At 40.7% G+C, this 16397-nt stretch overlaps 1 protein-coding gene across 1 annotated transcript in view; it reads left to right on the top strand.

Annotated features, from left to right (window-relative positions):
• dock3 (dedicator of cytokinesis 3) overlaps window positions 1–16397 on the top strand; it is a 946041-nt gene that overhangs the window by 802768 nt on the left and 126876 nt on the right. Inside the window, exons 32-33 of the mRNA XM_072280136.1 lie at window positions 2804–2952; window positions 7627–7712. Of these exons, the coding sequence (XP_072136237.1) occupies window positions 2804–2952; window positions 7627–7712 (235 nt within the window). The remainder of the gene's footprint in view (window positions 1–2803; window positions 2953–7626; window positions 7713–16397) is intronic.

Genomic DNA, 16397 nt, shown 5'->3' with positions numbered 1-16397 from the left:
CATTGAAAGTAATTGTACCACAGGTATTTCCTTATTTCTCCCCCACCCCTCCCAAAGGATTGTTTTCAATTCACTTGTGCAGTTATAATGAAGCGCTACTGGCTTGAAAAATTGTATCTTCCTTCCACAAGATGATACCTAACCTGATGCACATCCTCAGCAGTTTTGGTTTTATTTGATACTTAATCTGTGTTTCCTTCAGGCCACAGGATCAAGCGGAAACTTCATGGGGAATTGCCTGTATTACAGATTTCTCCAGAAGTGCTCTTTCCAAGAACACTTAGCTATAGCCTTGTGGTGGGAGGGAAGTCTCTGCCTCCTTGCACAATGAACATACCTCAGGCTGGTAATTTTCTCCACCATTACATCCAAATCACTTTGGCCCCCAGTAAATGGTCTGCTTCTCCTCTCCCATCATTGGAGCATACATTCGTGAAGCAACAGCACTGTCCAGTAGTTGCAAGTGTCAAGTTTATATTATTCTCATGTCATTTTGAGCGCTGCTCCCCCAATTTGTTGCTGAGAAGCTAAGTGAGTGTGTTCAAACATCAATGCAAACAGACAAGTGGCGTTGAAGTTGCAACGTTACACAGGGAAACCCAACAGCATGATTGTGAGAAACTCCTGATCAAGAACACAACAGTTTCTGCAGATGTTGGAAACTCAGAACAACACATACAAAATGCTGGAGGAACTTACAGCTGGTCAAACAGCAGCTATAGAGAGGAATAAACAACTGACATTTTGGGCCGAGACCCTTCATCAAGACAGTCCTGCTGAGTTCCTTCAGCATTTTGTGTGTGTTACATCATAATCAAGGATGGCTGTCCTCATGCAACATAGAAACATTTCGAATGGTGAAAGGGTTGGACAGAGTAGATGTGGAAAGGTTGTTTCCCTTGGTGGGTGAGTCCAGGACAAGAGACCATAGTCTTAGAATTAGAGGGTACCCAGTTAAAACAGAGATGAGGAGAAATTTTTTTAGCCAGAGGGTCATGGATTTGTGGAATTCGTTGCCACATACAGCTGTGGAAGCCCGATCATTGAGGGTGTTTAAGGAGGAGATTGACAGCTATCTAATTAGTCAGGGTATCAAGAGATATGGGGAAAAAGCCGGAAATTGGAACTGGATGGGTGAATAGTTTAGCTCATGGGGGAGCTGCGGAGCAGACTCGATGGGCCGAATGTCCTACTTCTGCTCCTTTGTCTTGTGTGATCTTGTGATCTTGTGAACTTCTAAGTACTGTGTTGGGGCGATACACAACACTGCTTTAGTGCTAGTAAAATGTGAAAAGACTTCTTAGGTTCTTAAATCAACTTTATCTTTGAACTTCATTATTACCATACTTTGGTCCTTCTATTGTATTTTCATTTCAATGAATATGGATGCTGAAAACATCAGTTTGATGTTTGTTTAATCTACTTCATTAAGTATTTTTAAAATGCTAATTTTAATATAAGCTAAATCCAAAAGCAAATTCAAAATGAGTTTCTTATTCAGAGAATAGATCAGGATGTGGAACTCAATAACATGGAGTCTTAGATGTATTTAAGGGAAATTAGATGAACTTTTGAGAAAAGAAAGACTGGAAAGGCGGGTAAAATTCAGCAGTGAAATTAAAAATACTTGGAGCAGTAATGTCAGCATGACATTGTCAGGCCACACAGTCTATTTCTTTTTCTCTGCTGTGATTCCCATGTAATTTCTCTGACTAAGTCTAAATTTTGAATTCCCGTGTGAAACATCAATATGCATAACAGATGAATATCTTAAATGAACATCATTATAGGATATGAATATTGAAGTGGTCAGTTGTGAGATACCACAGAAGGAACCCCCATACCCCTCAAATTAAAACACAGTTGAAAGAGTGTGATGTGATGAACTCTGTCCCATGTATTTTATTTTTCATGAACAAATCAATCATTTAGTTTAAACCAGAGTTGGGATTAATCCCAATTCTTAAAGAATTGTGAATGACACAAAACCTAAAAAAAATGTTCAGACTTGAGAGTAGAGAAGTGCAACAATGCAGGAGTAAATTGTGCTGAGCAGAAATATCTCAGAAATTTCAAAATCCACCTATTTACATTACTTGAATTTACTTCAGGGATTCCTAAGCAAAAAATTATGTTTCCTCCCAAAGCATGTCATAGATTTGTTGTGTTTATGATTTACAGGTACCTACATTTCACCTGTCACTACACTTTAAAAATTAGTCATTATTATCTGTTAATTGCCATGGGATGCCATCAAAAGTGCTCGTTATGCACAAATGCAAGTATACCAGGCAGGTTTATCTCTTGTATAACCACTGATTTGTAAAATAATTTTTTTATAAGATTTGTACATTTTTACAAATTCATGTATTTTTCACAGTATGTGGTGGTTTATCCCCAATCACTGGCAGAAAGCGGTATAGCAGCTAAACTAACGGTTTATCATTTTCTCATTTTTCATTGGCTAAGTATTAGCACATTACCCACGTATTGTAATTGTTTTAATCATGTAGCCTATTAACTAGTTTATTCCTGTCCAAAGAATTTTCCTTAACTTATCTATAAAAGTGATGGATTTTTCAAAGGCACCATCTTTATTCCTTTTGATTTCACCTCTTGTCATCATTTCTCAGCTCTTTATTCAATTTGCTTAGTATTTATATGTTTATTTGTACTTTAAAACAAACTGAAATCTTAGAATTAAGACTATTCATCATCTGACTCCTGGAAAAACCACAAGGATTAGAAAATAAACAGAGATCTAACACCACTAAAAAATCTGTTTATTAATCTTTTTTTAAAGGTGAAAATAAGATTCATTTCATCCCAGGAATGATTGGCCCCTTCTTGGGTGTGACATTGGTGCCACAGATCGAGGTTCGGAATGTAATGATCCCAATCTTCCATGACATGATGGACTGGGAACAGCGAAAGAATGGCAGCTTCAAGCAGGTAGGCTGAGTGAATATTAATGACAGAATAGACTATTTCAATGATCACAGCCTTATTTGGGTTCATTCGGTTCAGGGATAGGGATTTGAACCGCAAGTTTGACAATGTCACCTTTACTTCATGTTATAAATATCTCAGCAAAAGTATGTTCCTTTGCAGAATCTAGAGTGCAGTAAATATAAGCCAGTGAGCATGAAGAATGGTGATAGAATGGTGAAGAGACTTGCGTTACTTCGGGCACTTAGAAACTATACTCAGATTGGGATCATGCAATGAACTTAAGAGACAGAAGCAGGAGTGTGTCAGTAGCACCTCAATTCAATAGGATCATGGCTGATGTGCTCTTAGCCTCAATACTCACTTGCTTGCTCTCCATAATGCATGACTTTATTGATTTAACTCTGTATATTCCAGCCATAAATATGATTCGGCCTCCACAGTTCTCCAGAATGGTGAACTCCAAAGATTCAGAACTCTTTGAGATAAAGAAGTTCCTCTTCTTAACTACTGGATTCCTTCATGAGGGAAACTTCAGCTCAGTACCTATTGCTGGCACAACCCCGAAGAACATTGCTTCAGTGGATAGGCTCTTTGGCCCATTCTGTCCATGCCAACTTTGTCCCATTTGACCCACGTCCCTCAAAACTGTTTCTATCCATGAATCTGTCCAAATGTCTTTGAAGTATTATAATTCTACCTACCTCTATTGCTCCTTCTGGCAGCTTGTTCCAGACCACCTCTTGTACTTTTGAATTCCAATGCATAAAGGCTGAACTATTCATCCCAAGAATCAGCTGAGTGAACTTCTGCTGAGTTTCCCTTCAAATGCAGAAATTTCCATTCTTAGTAAAATGAAAATAGTAAAACTCCATGTGTGGTTTTACCAATACCCTGTCCTGATATAGTAAGATTTTTCTTTTATACTCTGTCTGTTTTGCAATAAAGATCAACAGTCAGAACATTACAGTGCAGGCCTTCAGCCCACAGTGTTGTGCCAACCTTTTAGTCTACTCTAAGATCAATCTAATCCTTCCTGCCTACATAGTCCTCCACGTGCCTATCTAGGAGTTCCTTAACTGTCCCTAATGTATCTGCCTCTACCACCAACACTCTCCACCTCTGTGTAAAAAAAACCTCTGATATCCCCCCCCCCTCCATTTTATGCCCCCTCGTGTTAGCCTTTTCCATCCTGGGAAAAAGTCTCTAGGTTTGTTAGAGATGAGAGATCAAACTAAAAGGAAATTAAATGGCCATAAATATTCCTAATTCTTGTTATATTGGAAGTAGAATGAGGGGTAACTAACAATCAGCTTGAAGGAAGTAGATCGTCTTTTAAGTATGTTACTGAAATTTCTAGCATGTGTTTATATTGTTGACCACAATCAGTCCTATTTCCCTGACTTCACCACCCCCCCCCACATACATACATACACACACACACACACACACACACACACACGCACGCGCGCAAGAGAAGGGGGTGAAAAGTTGAATCTACATGGTAAGAGCTATTAAAATACCTGTTTGATGGTGGGACATCTGTATTTTCAGCCAGCCCAGATAATTATCAAGTAAACAAGTGGCCCCCACTGAGGACTATCTGAGTCTCCTCCTCCAAATGTACTGAAGTTCCCTGACCCATCGTCTGCATCTGCCAGTAACTCTCTGCTTCCCTCACATACTCTCAACTCATTTGCCAGCTTAAGCCACAGGAATCCCTGGCAGGCAGTCCACCACTGCTCACACCACTCCCACCCTCCACTCACACTCCCAACAACCAACTCTAGGCATCAACTCATAACCCACATGCCAATCACAGGCCTCGTCACCACCATTCACCAGCATCAGCTTCTCTCCCCATGAGCCCACCAGACCAGGTCTCAGGCACACTCTGTGCCTGGCTTTGGCCCAGCACTGCTAAATTTGCGAGGGATAGACCAACTACCATAAAATTAGTAAATAGGTTAATTAGTATCATCTGTACTGAGGTACTGTGTAAAATAGTGGTCGCCAACCTTTTTAAACCCAAGGTTCCCTACCTCGGCCTTAGTGAAAAGCAAGATCAACCCACTAAATCATTTACAGAAAAAACAACTCAGATTGTACTTCCAACTTGAGGCCTTTTATTTGGGCTAATTGTATTTGAATTATATAAAATGCTTTTGTCAAACTTTCAAATTAATTCAACCAAGAAAACACTATAACTAGCATATCAAACAGGCCATAGCTGTATTTCTTTAAGAATATTACAATACTTCATACCTTTTGTAGTAACTTCTACTTTGAAAAAGGACCACTCGACAACTTCATGTCCAAAGGAACAACTTTATCTGGGACGGCAAAACCAATGCGGCGGAGGGACTTATACACATGTGCGCAGAAAAGACCGGAAATAAAACCCCGCAACCCCAGAAACAACCTCTGTTTACAAACAGCTTTCTGTAGTGGGAGTATTGCTATATTACCATTATCTGAATTGGTATTAACTTATCTTTATAATGCTCACATTACAACACTTCTCCCCCTTTAAATTCCAACATTCCCCAAATGTAAAAGAACCGGGAAACAAAAAACAGTGGTGTTATTATCTTGCGTACCTCTGAAACTTATACTAATGTCTCAGTAACAGTTTACCAATACAAGACACCTGAAAAACGTGGCAGATTCAACATTCAGTCTAACAAAGGGAACAGTCCATTCAAATATTCAGTCTGTCAGGAGATTTGCGAGAGTGCTGTGCTGCAACAGATGAAAATTATGAAATCTAAGTACAGGAGCTGTCTTACAGATAGGGTTGCCAACTTTCTCACTCCCAAATAAGGGACAAAGGTAGCAGTCAAGTACAGGACACTTGTGTTTACCCTGAGAAAGAGAAAGACTACCATGAAACCTTGCGCGGGCACCTGTGTACGCATGCGCATACGTGCCAATTTTTTTCTACAAATCGGTTTTGGCTTAATCTTCCCGATGCTGTTAAGTGAAACTACTTTGTACATACATTATTTCTACTTTATATAGGCTGTATATTTATCATATCATTCCTGCTTTTACTATATGTTAGTGTTATTTTAGGTTTTATGTGTTATTTGGTAGGTTTTTTTTGGGTCTGGGAACGCTCAAAAATTTTTCCCATATAAATTAATGGTAATTGCTTCTGCGCTTTATGCCATTTCAGCTTACGAACGGTTTCAAAAGAACGCTCTACCTTAGCTGGGGAGATACTGGACAAGGGCGATCCCGTATGGGACAAACCAATTTAGCCCAATATATGGGATGTCCCGGCTAATACGGGACAGTTGGCAACCCTACTTACTGACAGACACCTCACAGACTGTCTCAAACTGGCTGTCCGTAGTTATGAGCCAAATTTCAGGGAACTAGCAGAAAGTATTCAGCCCCAGTCATCACACTGAGTGCAGCAGTCAATTTTTATTCATTTATTTTTCGTGTTTGAAATAAAATTAAATAATGAAACATAGAATTAAAGGTGTTGTAATGTGAGCATTATAAAAATTATGATAATATTTCCCAGTCGCGGGGTTTCACTTCCGGTCTTTTCTGCTGCGGTGCATGGCTGGGGAGCTACACACATGCGCACTGGGCAGAAAGAACGGAACTAAAACCTCGCAACCCAGAAACAATCTCTCTTTATAAGCAGCATTCAGTAGCGGAAGTATTGCTATATTATCATTATCCTAATTAGTATTACTTATTTTTATAATGCTCACATTACAACAGTATTTGTGTATTTATTTTTCTTTTTTTTCGGGATCTACTGGGAAAGTCTCAAAGATCGACTGGTTGGCGACGTCTAATGTATAACATTGTCTTACATGCCATCCATACAGATCATCTCATTGCAACTGTGCATTGAGGTAGTACAAGAGAAAACAATAATAGAGTGCAAAATAAAGTGTTAGTTACAGAGAAAGTTCAGTGAAAATAGACAGTAAGGTGCAAAACCACTACGAGGTAGGTTGTGAGGTCAGAAGTCCATCCTATCCTACAGAACCTGAACAAACTTTGCATCATAAATGATGTTATTCCATGTACCCAGCTGATCTGCAGGGTGATTTGTAGGAGGAAGCACCCAGGAAATTGGCATAGACCAACCTAGCAATCATTATAAACCAGAGCAATTAACATTACTCTGAGTTCACCAGTTTTTTTTAAACCATTATCTGGTTATTATCACATCGTTATCTGCGGGACATTGCGTGTTTACTGTTTTTTCTGAACTTCAAAAGTACCTCCTGTTCACTTGCTCGTTCCTCCATTTTATCCTTTCTGCATCCCAAACTTGTTGTACCTTTCTTTCAGACATCAATATTAAAGTGCAAGACCAGTTGCTGAGTACAGTGCGAGTTTGATGGGAGACCTCCACACCTGGTGTGTAGGCCAGAGGATTTTAGGAGTGGTGGTAGAGGCAGATACTCTGCATTAGGGACATTTAATAAGCTCTTAGGTAGGCACATGCATGATAGAAATATGAAGAGTTATGTAGGAGGGAAGGGTTAGATTGATCTTAAAGTAGGTTAAAATGTTGGCATATCGTAGGCTGAAGGGCTGTGGTCTATGTTTTAAGTTCTAAAATATTGAGAAGTAACAAACATATACTTTCATATTTCTGGAAATATTGCCTGTTGCTTACTTGCTAACATTTTTTTATTCCAGGTGGAAGCAGAACTCATCGACAAGCTGGACAGTTTGGTGTCAGATGGAAAAGGAGATGAAAATTACCGTGAGCTTTTCAGTCTCCTGTAAGCAGCACTGACAGGGCTTTGGTAACATTACTGATGAGGTGTTATGAAACATCTGATAGCTGAAGATTTGATTCAGTGAATGGCTCAGTTAATGTGAACAGCAATGAGAATCTTGCAAATGTTTATAAATACCTTAGCAAATGAGCCTGCAGTTCCTTATAATGGAAGTTTCATAACCTAGATCTCCCGCTCTTATTGTGAGAAAGCCTTTTTAGGCAGTCCCTCAGGACTGAGAATGACTTATTTCCTCTCTGTTTTCCTGGATTCTGAGGTTGCTGTTGAGGCCAGTTTAGGAACCGCAGACCCTTCAGTAGTTGGGACATGTGGTAACTGATATGTGGCAGGTAGAGAGTTTATGAGGGCTTCTATGAGTTCCCAGTTTAAGGCCTCAAGATTAAATGTTGTACTATAGACAAAGAGGACATTCAGCTCTTCAGGCCTACACCATCATTCAATATGATCATGGCTTATTATCCATTTCAGTATCTCCACTTTGTCCCATATCCCTTGATCTCAATAATATTTTTAAAAAAGCTTCTCTCCTCCTTGAATATATGTAACTGTTTTCTGCGGTGAAGAACTAGGCAGCACAGTAGCATAGTGGTTAGCATAACACTACTATATCACCAGTGACCTGAGTTCAATTTCCACCACTGTCTGTAAGGAGTTTGTACATGCTTCCCATGACCACAAGGATTTCCTTCAGGTACTCCTGCTTCATCCCACATTCCAAAGATGTATTGGGCAACAGGTTAATCACAGGGGTGAAACGGGGCAGTGCAAGCTCATTAGATTGGAAGGATCTGCAATCGTGCTGATTCTCCTAAAAAAAACTCCACAGGTTCACTTTCCTCTGGATGAAGAGGTTTCTCCTGACCTTGGTTCTAAATTGTAAAACTTATACCTGAGATTGTGATCCTGGTTCTGTACTCCACAGCCACTAAGGATGTCATATAGACCTGTTAAAACTTTGCAGGTTTATTTGAGATCCTCTCTCATTCTTCTAAACTCCAATGAAGACAACTTTATCAGCACTCTCTCTGCCCACCCTGTCACCATTTTCATTGATTTAGATGACATTTTTTGTACTCTTACCACAGCAAGAACAAGCAGGCCAAACTGCACAGAAACCTCAAGAGGTCTCACCATGGCCCTGTGGAGTTGCAGCAGGACTCCTTGTATTGAATCCTCTTTTAATGATGGATTTGCAACTGGATCCTCACCAGGAAACCGCGGTCAACAGTGGCACACCACAGGGATGTTTCCTTAGCCCACTGCCCTACTCTGTCTACACCCATGTGGCTAGGCACAGCTCAAATGCCAATGACACAATTATTGTTGGCAGAATTGAAAATGGTGACAAGGAGGCGTACCGGAGTGAGATAGATCAAGTGGTTGAGTGGCGTTGCAACAACATCCTTGCGCTCAATGTCAGTAAGACCAAGGAATTGACTGTGGGCTTCAGGAAGGATTTGTCGAGGGAACGCACACTAGTCCTCAGTGAGGGATCAGAAGTGGAAAGGGCGAGTAATTTCAAGTTTCTGGGTGTTATCATCTCTGAGGATCTATCCTGGGCCCAAGATATTGATGCAATTATAAAGAAAGCACGAAGCAGCTATACTTATTAGGAATTTGAGGAGAATTGGTATGTCACCGAAGACGCTCGCAAATTTCTACAGATGTACCATGGAGAGCATTGTAACTGATTGCATCACAACTGGTATGGCCACTGCACAGGATCAGAAAAAGCTGCAGAAAGTTGTAAACTCAGCCAACTCCATCATTGTTAGTAGCCTTCCCAATATCTAGGACACCTTCAAAAGGCGATGTCTCAAGAAGGTGGCACTAATCCTTAAGGATTTCCATCACCCAGGACATTCCCTCTTCTCATTGCTACCATCAAGTAAGAGGTACAGGAACCTGAAGACGCACACTCAACATTTTAGGAACAGCTTCTTCCCTTCCGCCATCAGATTTCTGAATAGACAATGAAACCATGAACACTACTTCAGTATTTTTCCCTCTCTTCAAAGGTTTCAAAGGTACATTTAATGTCAAAGAAATGTATACAATATACATCCTGAAATGCTTTTTCTTGGCAACCATCCACAAAAATAGAGGAGTGCCCCCAAAGAATGAATGACAGTTAAATGTTAGAACCCCAAGGTCCCCCCACCCAAGCTCCCCTCCCTCCCATGCGTAAGCAGCAGTAAGCAAAAATCCTCCCTCCCCCTACTGGCAAAAAAAAGCATCGGCACTCACCACCGAGCACTGAAGCATGAGCAAAGCAACAGCAAAGATACTGACTTGCAGTTACCCCAAAGACCACTTGTTCACCCGGTATTCAACATACCACAGGCTCTCTCTCTCTATAATAAGGGAGAAAGGGGTATCTCTGTTTCACAGTGAGAGGGGAGACATAACAAACACCTCGCTGGTTTACAATGTTAAAAGTCCGTTGCGTTGCTTTTTCTGAGCTCTATGCCCAAAGATCTCAGGACTCCAGGCACACAATCTAGGCACTCTTCCATCTCCCATGACACATCAGTCTTCTGACACTGACCTCCAAACCCCCATCTCCAGAGCCACGGAAACTCAGTCCCCTGAAGGTGAGCGGAGCTCTTAGGCCGAGCCCTTGGCGTGCCGAACAACAGCCAGTTGTGAAACCCCGAGAGCGGGTCCCATTCTCGCAAAGAACTGTAGTCAACATGTAACTCCAGGTCAGGGTCTTCAAAAGAACCCTGAAAGGGAAAAATAGAGATATTAAAGATGGAAATAGAGCTGCTTCTGAAGATGCAAGCAAAGGAGCCATTAACCCTCCTAAGCTCTGCCTCTTTTTGCACTTTTTATTTAATTTATTTGATATATATACTTCTTGGCGAATGTTGAGGTTGCTTGTCCGATCCGTCTATTGATCTCAGGGTCTAGGGAGAGACTGTCCATGATGGTGGAGCCAAGGTATATAAACTCGTGAACTATCTCCAGCTCGTAGTTGTTGATGGTAATGACGGGGGGGCGGGGAGTGCTCAACGCCTTGGCCCAACACGTTGGTTTTCTTCAGGCTGATGGTCAAGCTGAAGCCCTGGCAGGCTCTTGAGAAGCTGTCCATGAGGCATTGCGGTTGCTCTTCAGAGTGTGTTGCCAGTGTCGCATCGTCTGCAAACAGCATGTCCCTGATGAGTACTTCATGAACCTTGACTTTTGCCCTCAGCCGGGACAGACTGAACAGCCTCCCGTCCGATCTGGTGTGGAGGTAGACACCATCAGTTGATGTTCCAAAGGCGTGCTTCAGCATGACTGCGAAGAAGATGCCAAACAGGGTGGGGGCAAGCACACAGCCCTGCTTCACACTGCTGCGGATGTTGAAGGCCTCTGAAGAAGAGCCGTTGAACTGAACGACGCCCTTCATGTCTGTGTGGAATGACTCAACTACCCTGAGGAGCCTCGGGGGACAACCAATCCTGGCGAGGATTTTGAACAGGCCATCTCTGCAGAGGCTGACAAAGAGAGTCTGGGAGAACAGAAAGCTGACGACGCACACCAAAGTTGCAGTCTACAGGGTCTGCATCCTCAGCACACTGCTTTACGGCAGCGAGACCTGGAGCCTCTACTATAGACAAGAGTGGCGTCTCAACGCCTTCCACCTTCGCAGCCTGAGATGCATCCTGGACATCATGTGGACTGACCGAGTCACCAACAATGAGGTCCTGGCCCGCACCCAGATACCCAGCCTCTTCACCCTGCTCCAACAACGCCGTCTCCGCTGGCTGGGCCACGTACACCGCATGTCAGACGGGAGGATCCCAAAAGACCTGCTGTACGGGGAACTGGCCTCTGGCAAGAGAGCACAAGGGCGGCCCCATCTTCGTTTCAAAGATGTTTGCAAGAGAGACATGAAGTCACTGAAAATGAACATCGAGAGGTGGGAGGACATCGCAAGCGATCGCTCTCACTGGAGGCTGGAACTACGCAGAGGTCTGAAAAGAGGAGAAGAGAGGCTGAGGAAAAGCGCACTCGTCAGAAAAACAGCACCAAGACAACACTGGAGGACAGTGCTTTCAAGTGCAGTCGCTGCAGCCAAGGCTATCACTCCCATGTTGGAGTCTACAGCCACAACAGACGCTGCTCTAACACAGTTTGAAGCAAGACTTTCCAGGCGCAGATCCATGGTCTCCCAAGACTAACGGTTGCCACCAATATACTTCTTAATGTAATTTATAGTTTTTATTACTATGCATTGCAAAGTAATGCTGATGCAGAGCAACACATTTCACGAGATATGCCAGTGATATTAAACCTGATTCTGACAACATACTATTTGCCTTCCTAATTACTTACTGCAGCTGATGTACCAGGAGACTCTGATTTCGTTGCACCAACAGCTTGCCCAAGCTATTACCATTCAGGCAATAATCTGTCATAACATACACAAAATGCTGAAGGAATTTAGCAGGTCAGGCAGCATCTATGGAGAGGAATAAAAGTTTTCTTTTTGGATCGGGAACCTTCATCAGAACTTTGTGTTCAACTTTGTTTATCCATCTTTGTGTTTCAAAAACAATGTTGATACCCTCACTTATACGCCCATTATATTGCGTACTCTCACAAATTGTGTTTATCTTTTATCTTTTTCTCCACTAATCTAATTTCAGGATTCAAAATATTTATGTTTGATACTTTGCTAACTTTTCTACAAAGAAGCTATGTTTATAAGTCTGAGTCCTTCTTTAGAATTTCTGTATGGCTGTCTCCTTAAGCTTTTCCAATGTATGTCAATACCCATTTTGAATTAGAGTAACTAGAATTGAGTTCATCATTTTGTGACTTTTGTTTGCCTCCACTGTAATGCAGCGCCATTGAAATGATTCCCACCACCCAGTTTTTTTTCTCTGAACATGTATCTAGTTGTCTTGATATGTTAGGAGATGATCACATGTACTTCTTTTTAATTCCTGGCTAATGTACCTTTTTATATTCCCATGATGATTGCCGATGTTTGTATACAGATTAATTCTGACTTGTGTATCTGAGTTCACCTGTACTGAATAATTATGCTAATTCTGTTAGATGGAAAGTGTGTAAATCAAAGAGTTACCCACCTCTGTCTAAATTTGATATAAAGAAAGGACTGTACCTGGTTAGATATTTGAAAGAATACATAATACTTTAAGAGTCTGGTTAGGCGAGAGTTGTTTTCTTTGGAACAAAAGTGACAGAAGTGAAACTTGATTGAAATGTATCTGATTATGAGAGGCTTAATTAAGGTGAATAGAGGTGATCTGTGTCTCTTAGCAAAGAACAAAAGCTAGGGGGTGTAAGTTTAAAGCAATTGATGGGGATAATTAGACAGAAACTGGGGGAGACAATCCACTGAAAGGGTGATAGAGACAGTTTCTCAAGGCATTTTAAAGTATTGGATAGCCTCCTGTAGAAAGATAACCTATAAATCTTTGAATAAAGTGGTGGTGGGAAGTGGATTGAAGAAAAAACAATTTCAGTCAGTTTGGACATTATTGACCGTGTTCTTCCGTGTCACAAAATTTGTATGACTTCATGATTTTTGGTAAGGTCAGTATCAGCAAGAGGGGTGATAAAGATTATTTGCAATAGTGATTTCCAGTTTCATCTTTATTATGTTGATATTCTTTTGTATACAAAATCATGTACAGTATTATAATTCAATTTCTGATTCAAGATAGCATGCACTGTATATGAATAAATAGTCGAAAAATGTTTTCCTTTCTATGGCATAAAATTGCTGACTATCGTTAAATATGGCTCAATGAACATCTGCCATTCTTCAGGGTATTGTTCAGCTGCCAGTATTTATATATTAATCTAAGCATGAAAATAACATTATGAGGTTGAGGTCTCACAGCCAGGTCTGATCTGCCCTCAATCAGTAACAATATGTGCAGTCCCAGCAGGGTTATTGGTCATTGATTAAGAGTAGGAGCCATGCCTGAGAACCATGCTGATTGCAGTATCCACAGGCTGTCATTGCAGAGATTAGCTAAATCAGCAGTGAGCTGCAGATCTTATTAATCTGCCTGATCTGTACACTCAGTATCTCATCACTTGGTGTATTTTACTGCCTTCACAAGTTTTTTTTTCATCCAATTGCATTAAACAGAAGGCTGCAATCAATATTCTTCTCGGTGAGATCATAGAGACACGGTGAAACTTTGCCTAACTTGTGTGTATTCAGAAGGTTTAGGTGCTAACCCTATGCCAGGACCTGACATATGAGAATGAATGAAAAAAATTTGAAACATAAGGATAGAAATCTCATTCAGTATTACCATTATGTTACCATTATCATTTCCTCTGCCTTTATATTAGTTGATCTATTTCTTAACCCTATTTACTTACCTTGGCTTCATGTTCCTAAGTACCCATAGCTAACAAAATTATATCAGTTCAGAAAAAACCTACAGATGCTGGAAATCCAAAACAAAAGCAGAAAACACTGAAAGCCCTTGGCATCAGAGGGGAGAGAAACTGAATCAACGTTCCAGGTCAGGGACCATTTGAATGTAGCTTTATTTGTTGAATGCTTTCAGCATTTTCTGAAAACTGTATCGTTGCCAGTTTTGAAATTTTCAGTTGACCTATTCTCCGTAACCTTTTGAGAAAATCCATTCTATATTTCCACTGACCTTTGCATGAAGAGCTGTATACTGGTTACAGTTTTAACTGACCTAGATCTTATCTTAAGATTATGACCCCACCTACCCACCCCCATCCCATTCTTAACTCTCCCTCATAGATCTCTTTTTTACCCCTTCAAACACATGTTGATAATCCATGTACTGTCCTTCAGATAAGACTTTGGAAAAGGTAAGGTCATTCAAGAGTTCCAATATCTGTTCTGGTTCATGATGGGATGGAACTAAGTAGGTAGCAGAGTGACTTTTACTGCCTTGTAATTTTTTTCAAGTATTACTCTCACATGTAGCTCATGCCAGCAGAACCCCAATCTGAGACATTGTAGACAGAAGCTGGTCCTCTCTGTTTCTGGACTGCTTATGGCTGTCCACTACAGACATATGTAGTCCAACAACTTAAGTAGTTTTTCACCAACTTGGCTGAAGTGGCAAGGATTGGGTGTCAGGGCATGGTGGAATGAGGTGGGAGGGAGCTCTACACCATAATAACTGTCATCAAACTAAATTTGAAGGTTGTCACTAAGAGAAAATACATAATTAGTTACTGTCATTGAATAATTTGTGTGTTTCATTTACCATTAATATTCATTAAATCATCTCTTCAGTCTATTCCACTGTAACCACTTCAGTAAATTATGCAGGTGGACTGATGAAGGAGCTTTCAGAAAAATAGAGTATTACAGGGTAACCTGTGTTGTTGCAAGTATTTGAATACAGAGACGTTATGGAGATCACAATGTAGTATATGTATATAAGTACTAGAGGCATATAGGAATTTACTGTCAGCAAGGAGATGAACTGTTGCAAGGGTAACTTGAGTTCTCCGGTAAATATAAAAAATGATGAGTGTTGTGGAGTTTTATCTTTGTTGGTTACTCGATAATTTATTCTTCTTATTCTTTCGGTGTTATAAGTACTCAGTATTCAGGGAAACCCATCCCAAGGAGCCTTTCCTTGGATTTAATGAATTAGTGATGCAATTTTGTTTAACCATCGTCATCTTTAAGTGTCATGGCGTATGACATGGGCAATTATGGTCTCCATGACTGTGATTGTTCTTGTCAAATTTTTCTGCACAAGTGGTTTGTCATTGCTTTCTTCTGGGCAGTATCTTTACAAGATGGGTGACCCTAGCCATTATCAATACTCTTCAGCTATGTTCCCGCTAAGCTGTGCGCGTGTGTGCACACGTTTTTCAACCAGCACACAAAGGAAACTAATGTGCGCACAAAAGGTTAGTTACCTAAAATAATGAAGTGATTAATAAATATACTTACTGAAAATAATCTTTTAGCTAAATGTTTCTGTTAACTAGTGAGTTGTTTTTATAAATAAAACAATGCTCAAATGGTGGCATTTGTACTTCAAAATGAACAGTTTTGCAACCTTGCACAGTTGATGGACATTGGGGGAACCTTTCTTGCGCCTCATGTGGACTGTAAGTGAGGTTTTAGCCTAATGAATCAACTCAAAAACAAGCTGAGAAACTGTTTAGGTGAATGTCATTTGGATATGTTAATGGGAATCAGAAGCTATCAATTGGATGGGAGTTCTATTAGTCTAGGTAGAGTTTACAAAGAATGGGAAAATGCCAAAGACAGGAGAGAGGGAAAATAACTGAGTGACTTCAATATGTATGTTATTTTGTTGTTATTCTGTGCAGATTTATGTCAAATATTTTGTAAACCTACATAAACTGTGCCATGTGTGCATTCAGTGCGCACATACTTTTGTCACAGGAAAAAATTTGCACAACATAAGATGTTTGTGCACATTGACTACTAAAAGTTAGAGGGAACATTGCTCTTCAGAGATTGTCTGCCTTGAATCAGTGGTCACATAACCAGGACAAGATATGCACCAGCTGCTCCCATGGCTTCACGTGACCCTGATAGGGGGCCTAAGTAGGTGCTACACCTTATCCAAGGATGAGCTGCAGACTAGTGGAGGGAAAGAGTGCTTTATACCTCCTTTGGTAGAAACTTATCTCCAACCCGCCACCCTCTGTTTAACT

This window comes from Mobula birostris, chromosome 16, assembly GCF_030028105.1.
Source record: "Mobula birostris isolate sMobBir1 chromosome 16, sMobBir1.hap1, whole genome shotgun sequence".
In the NCBI taxonomy this organism is placed as follows: Eukaryota; Metazoa; Chordata; class Chondrichthyes; order Myliobatiformes; family Myliobatidae; genus Mobula; species Mobula birostris.
The sequence above is the reverse complement of the archived record's forward strand: the minus strand, read 5'-3'. Positions and strand labels throughout refer to the sequence as shown.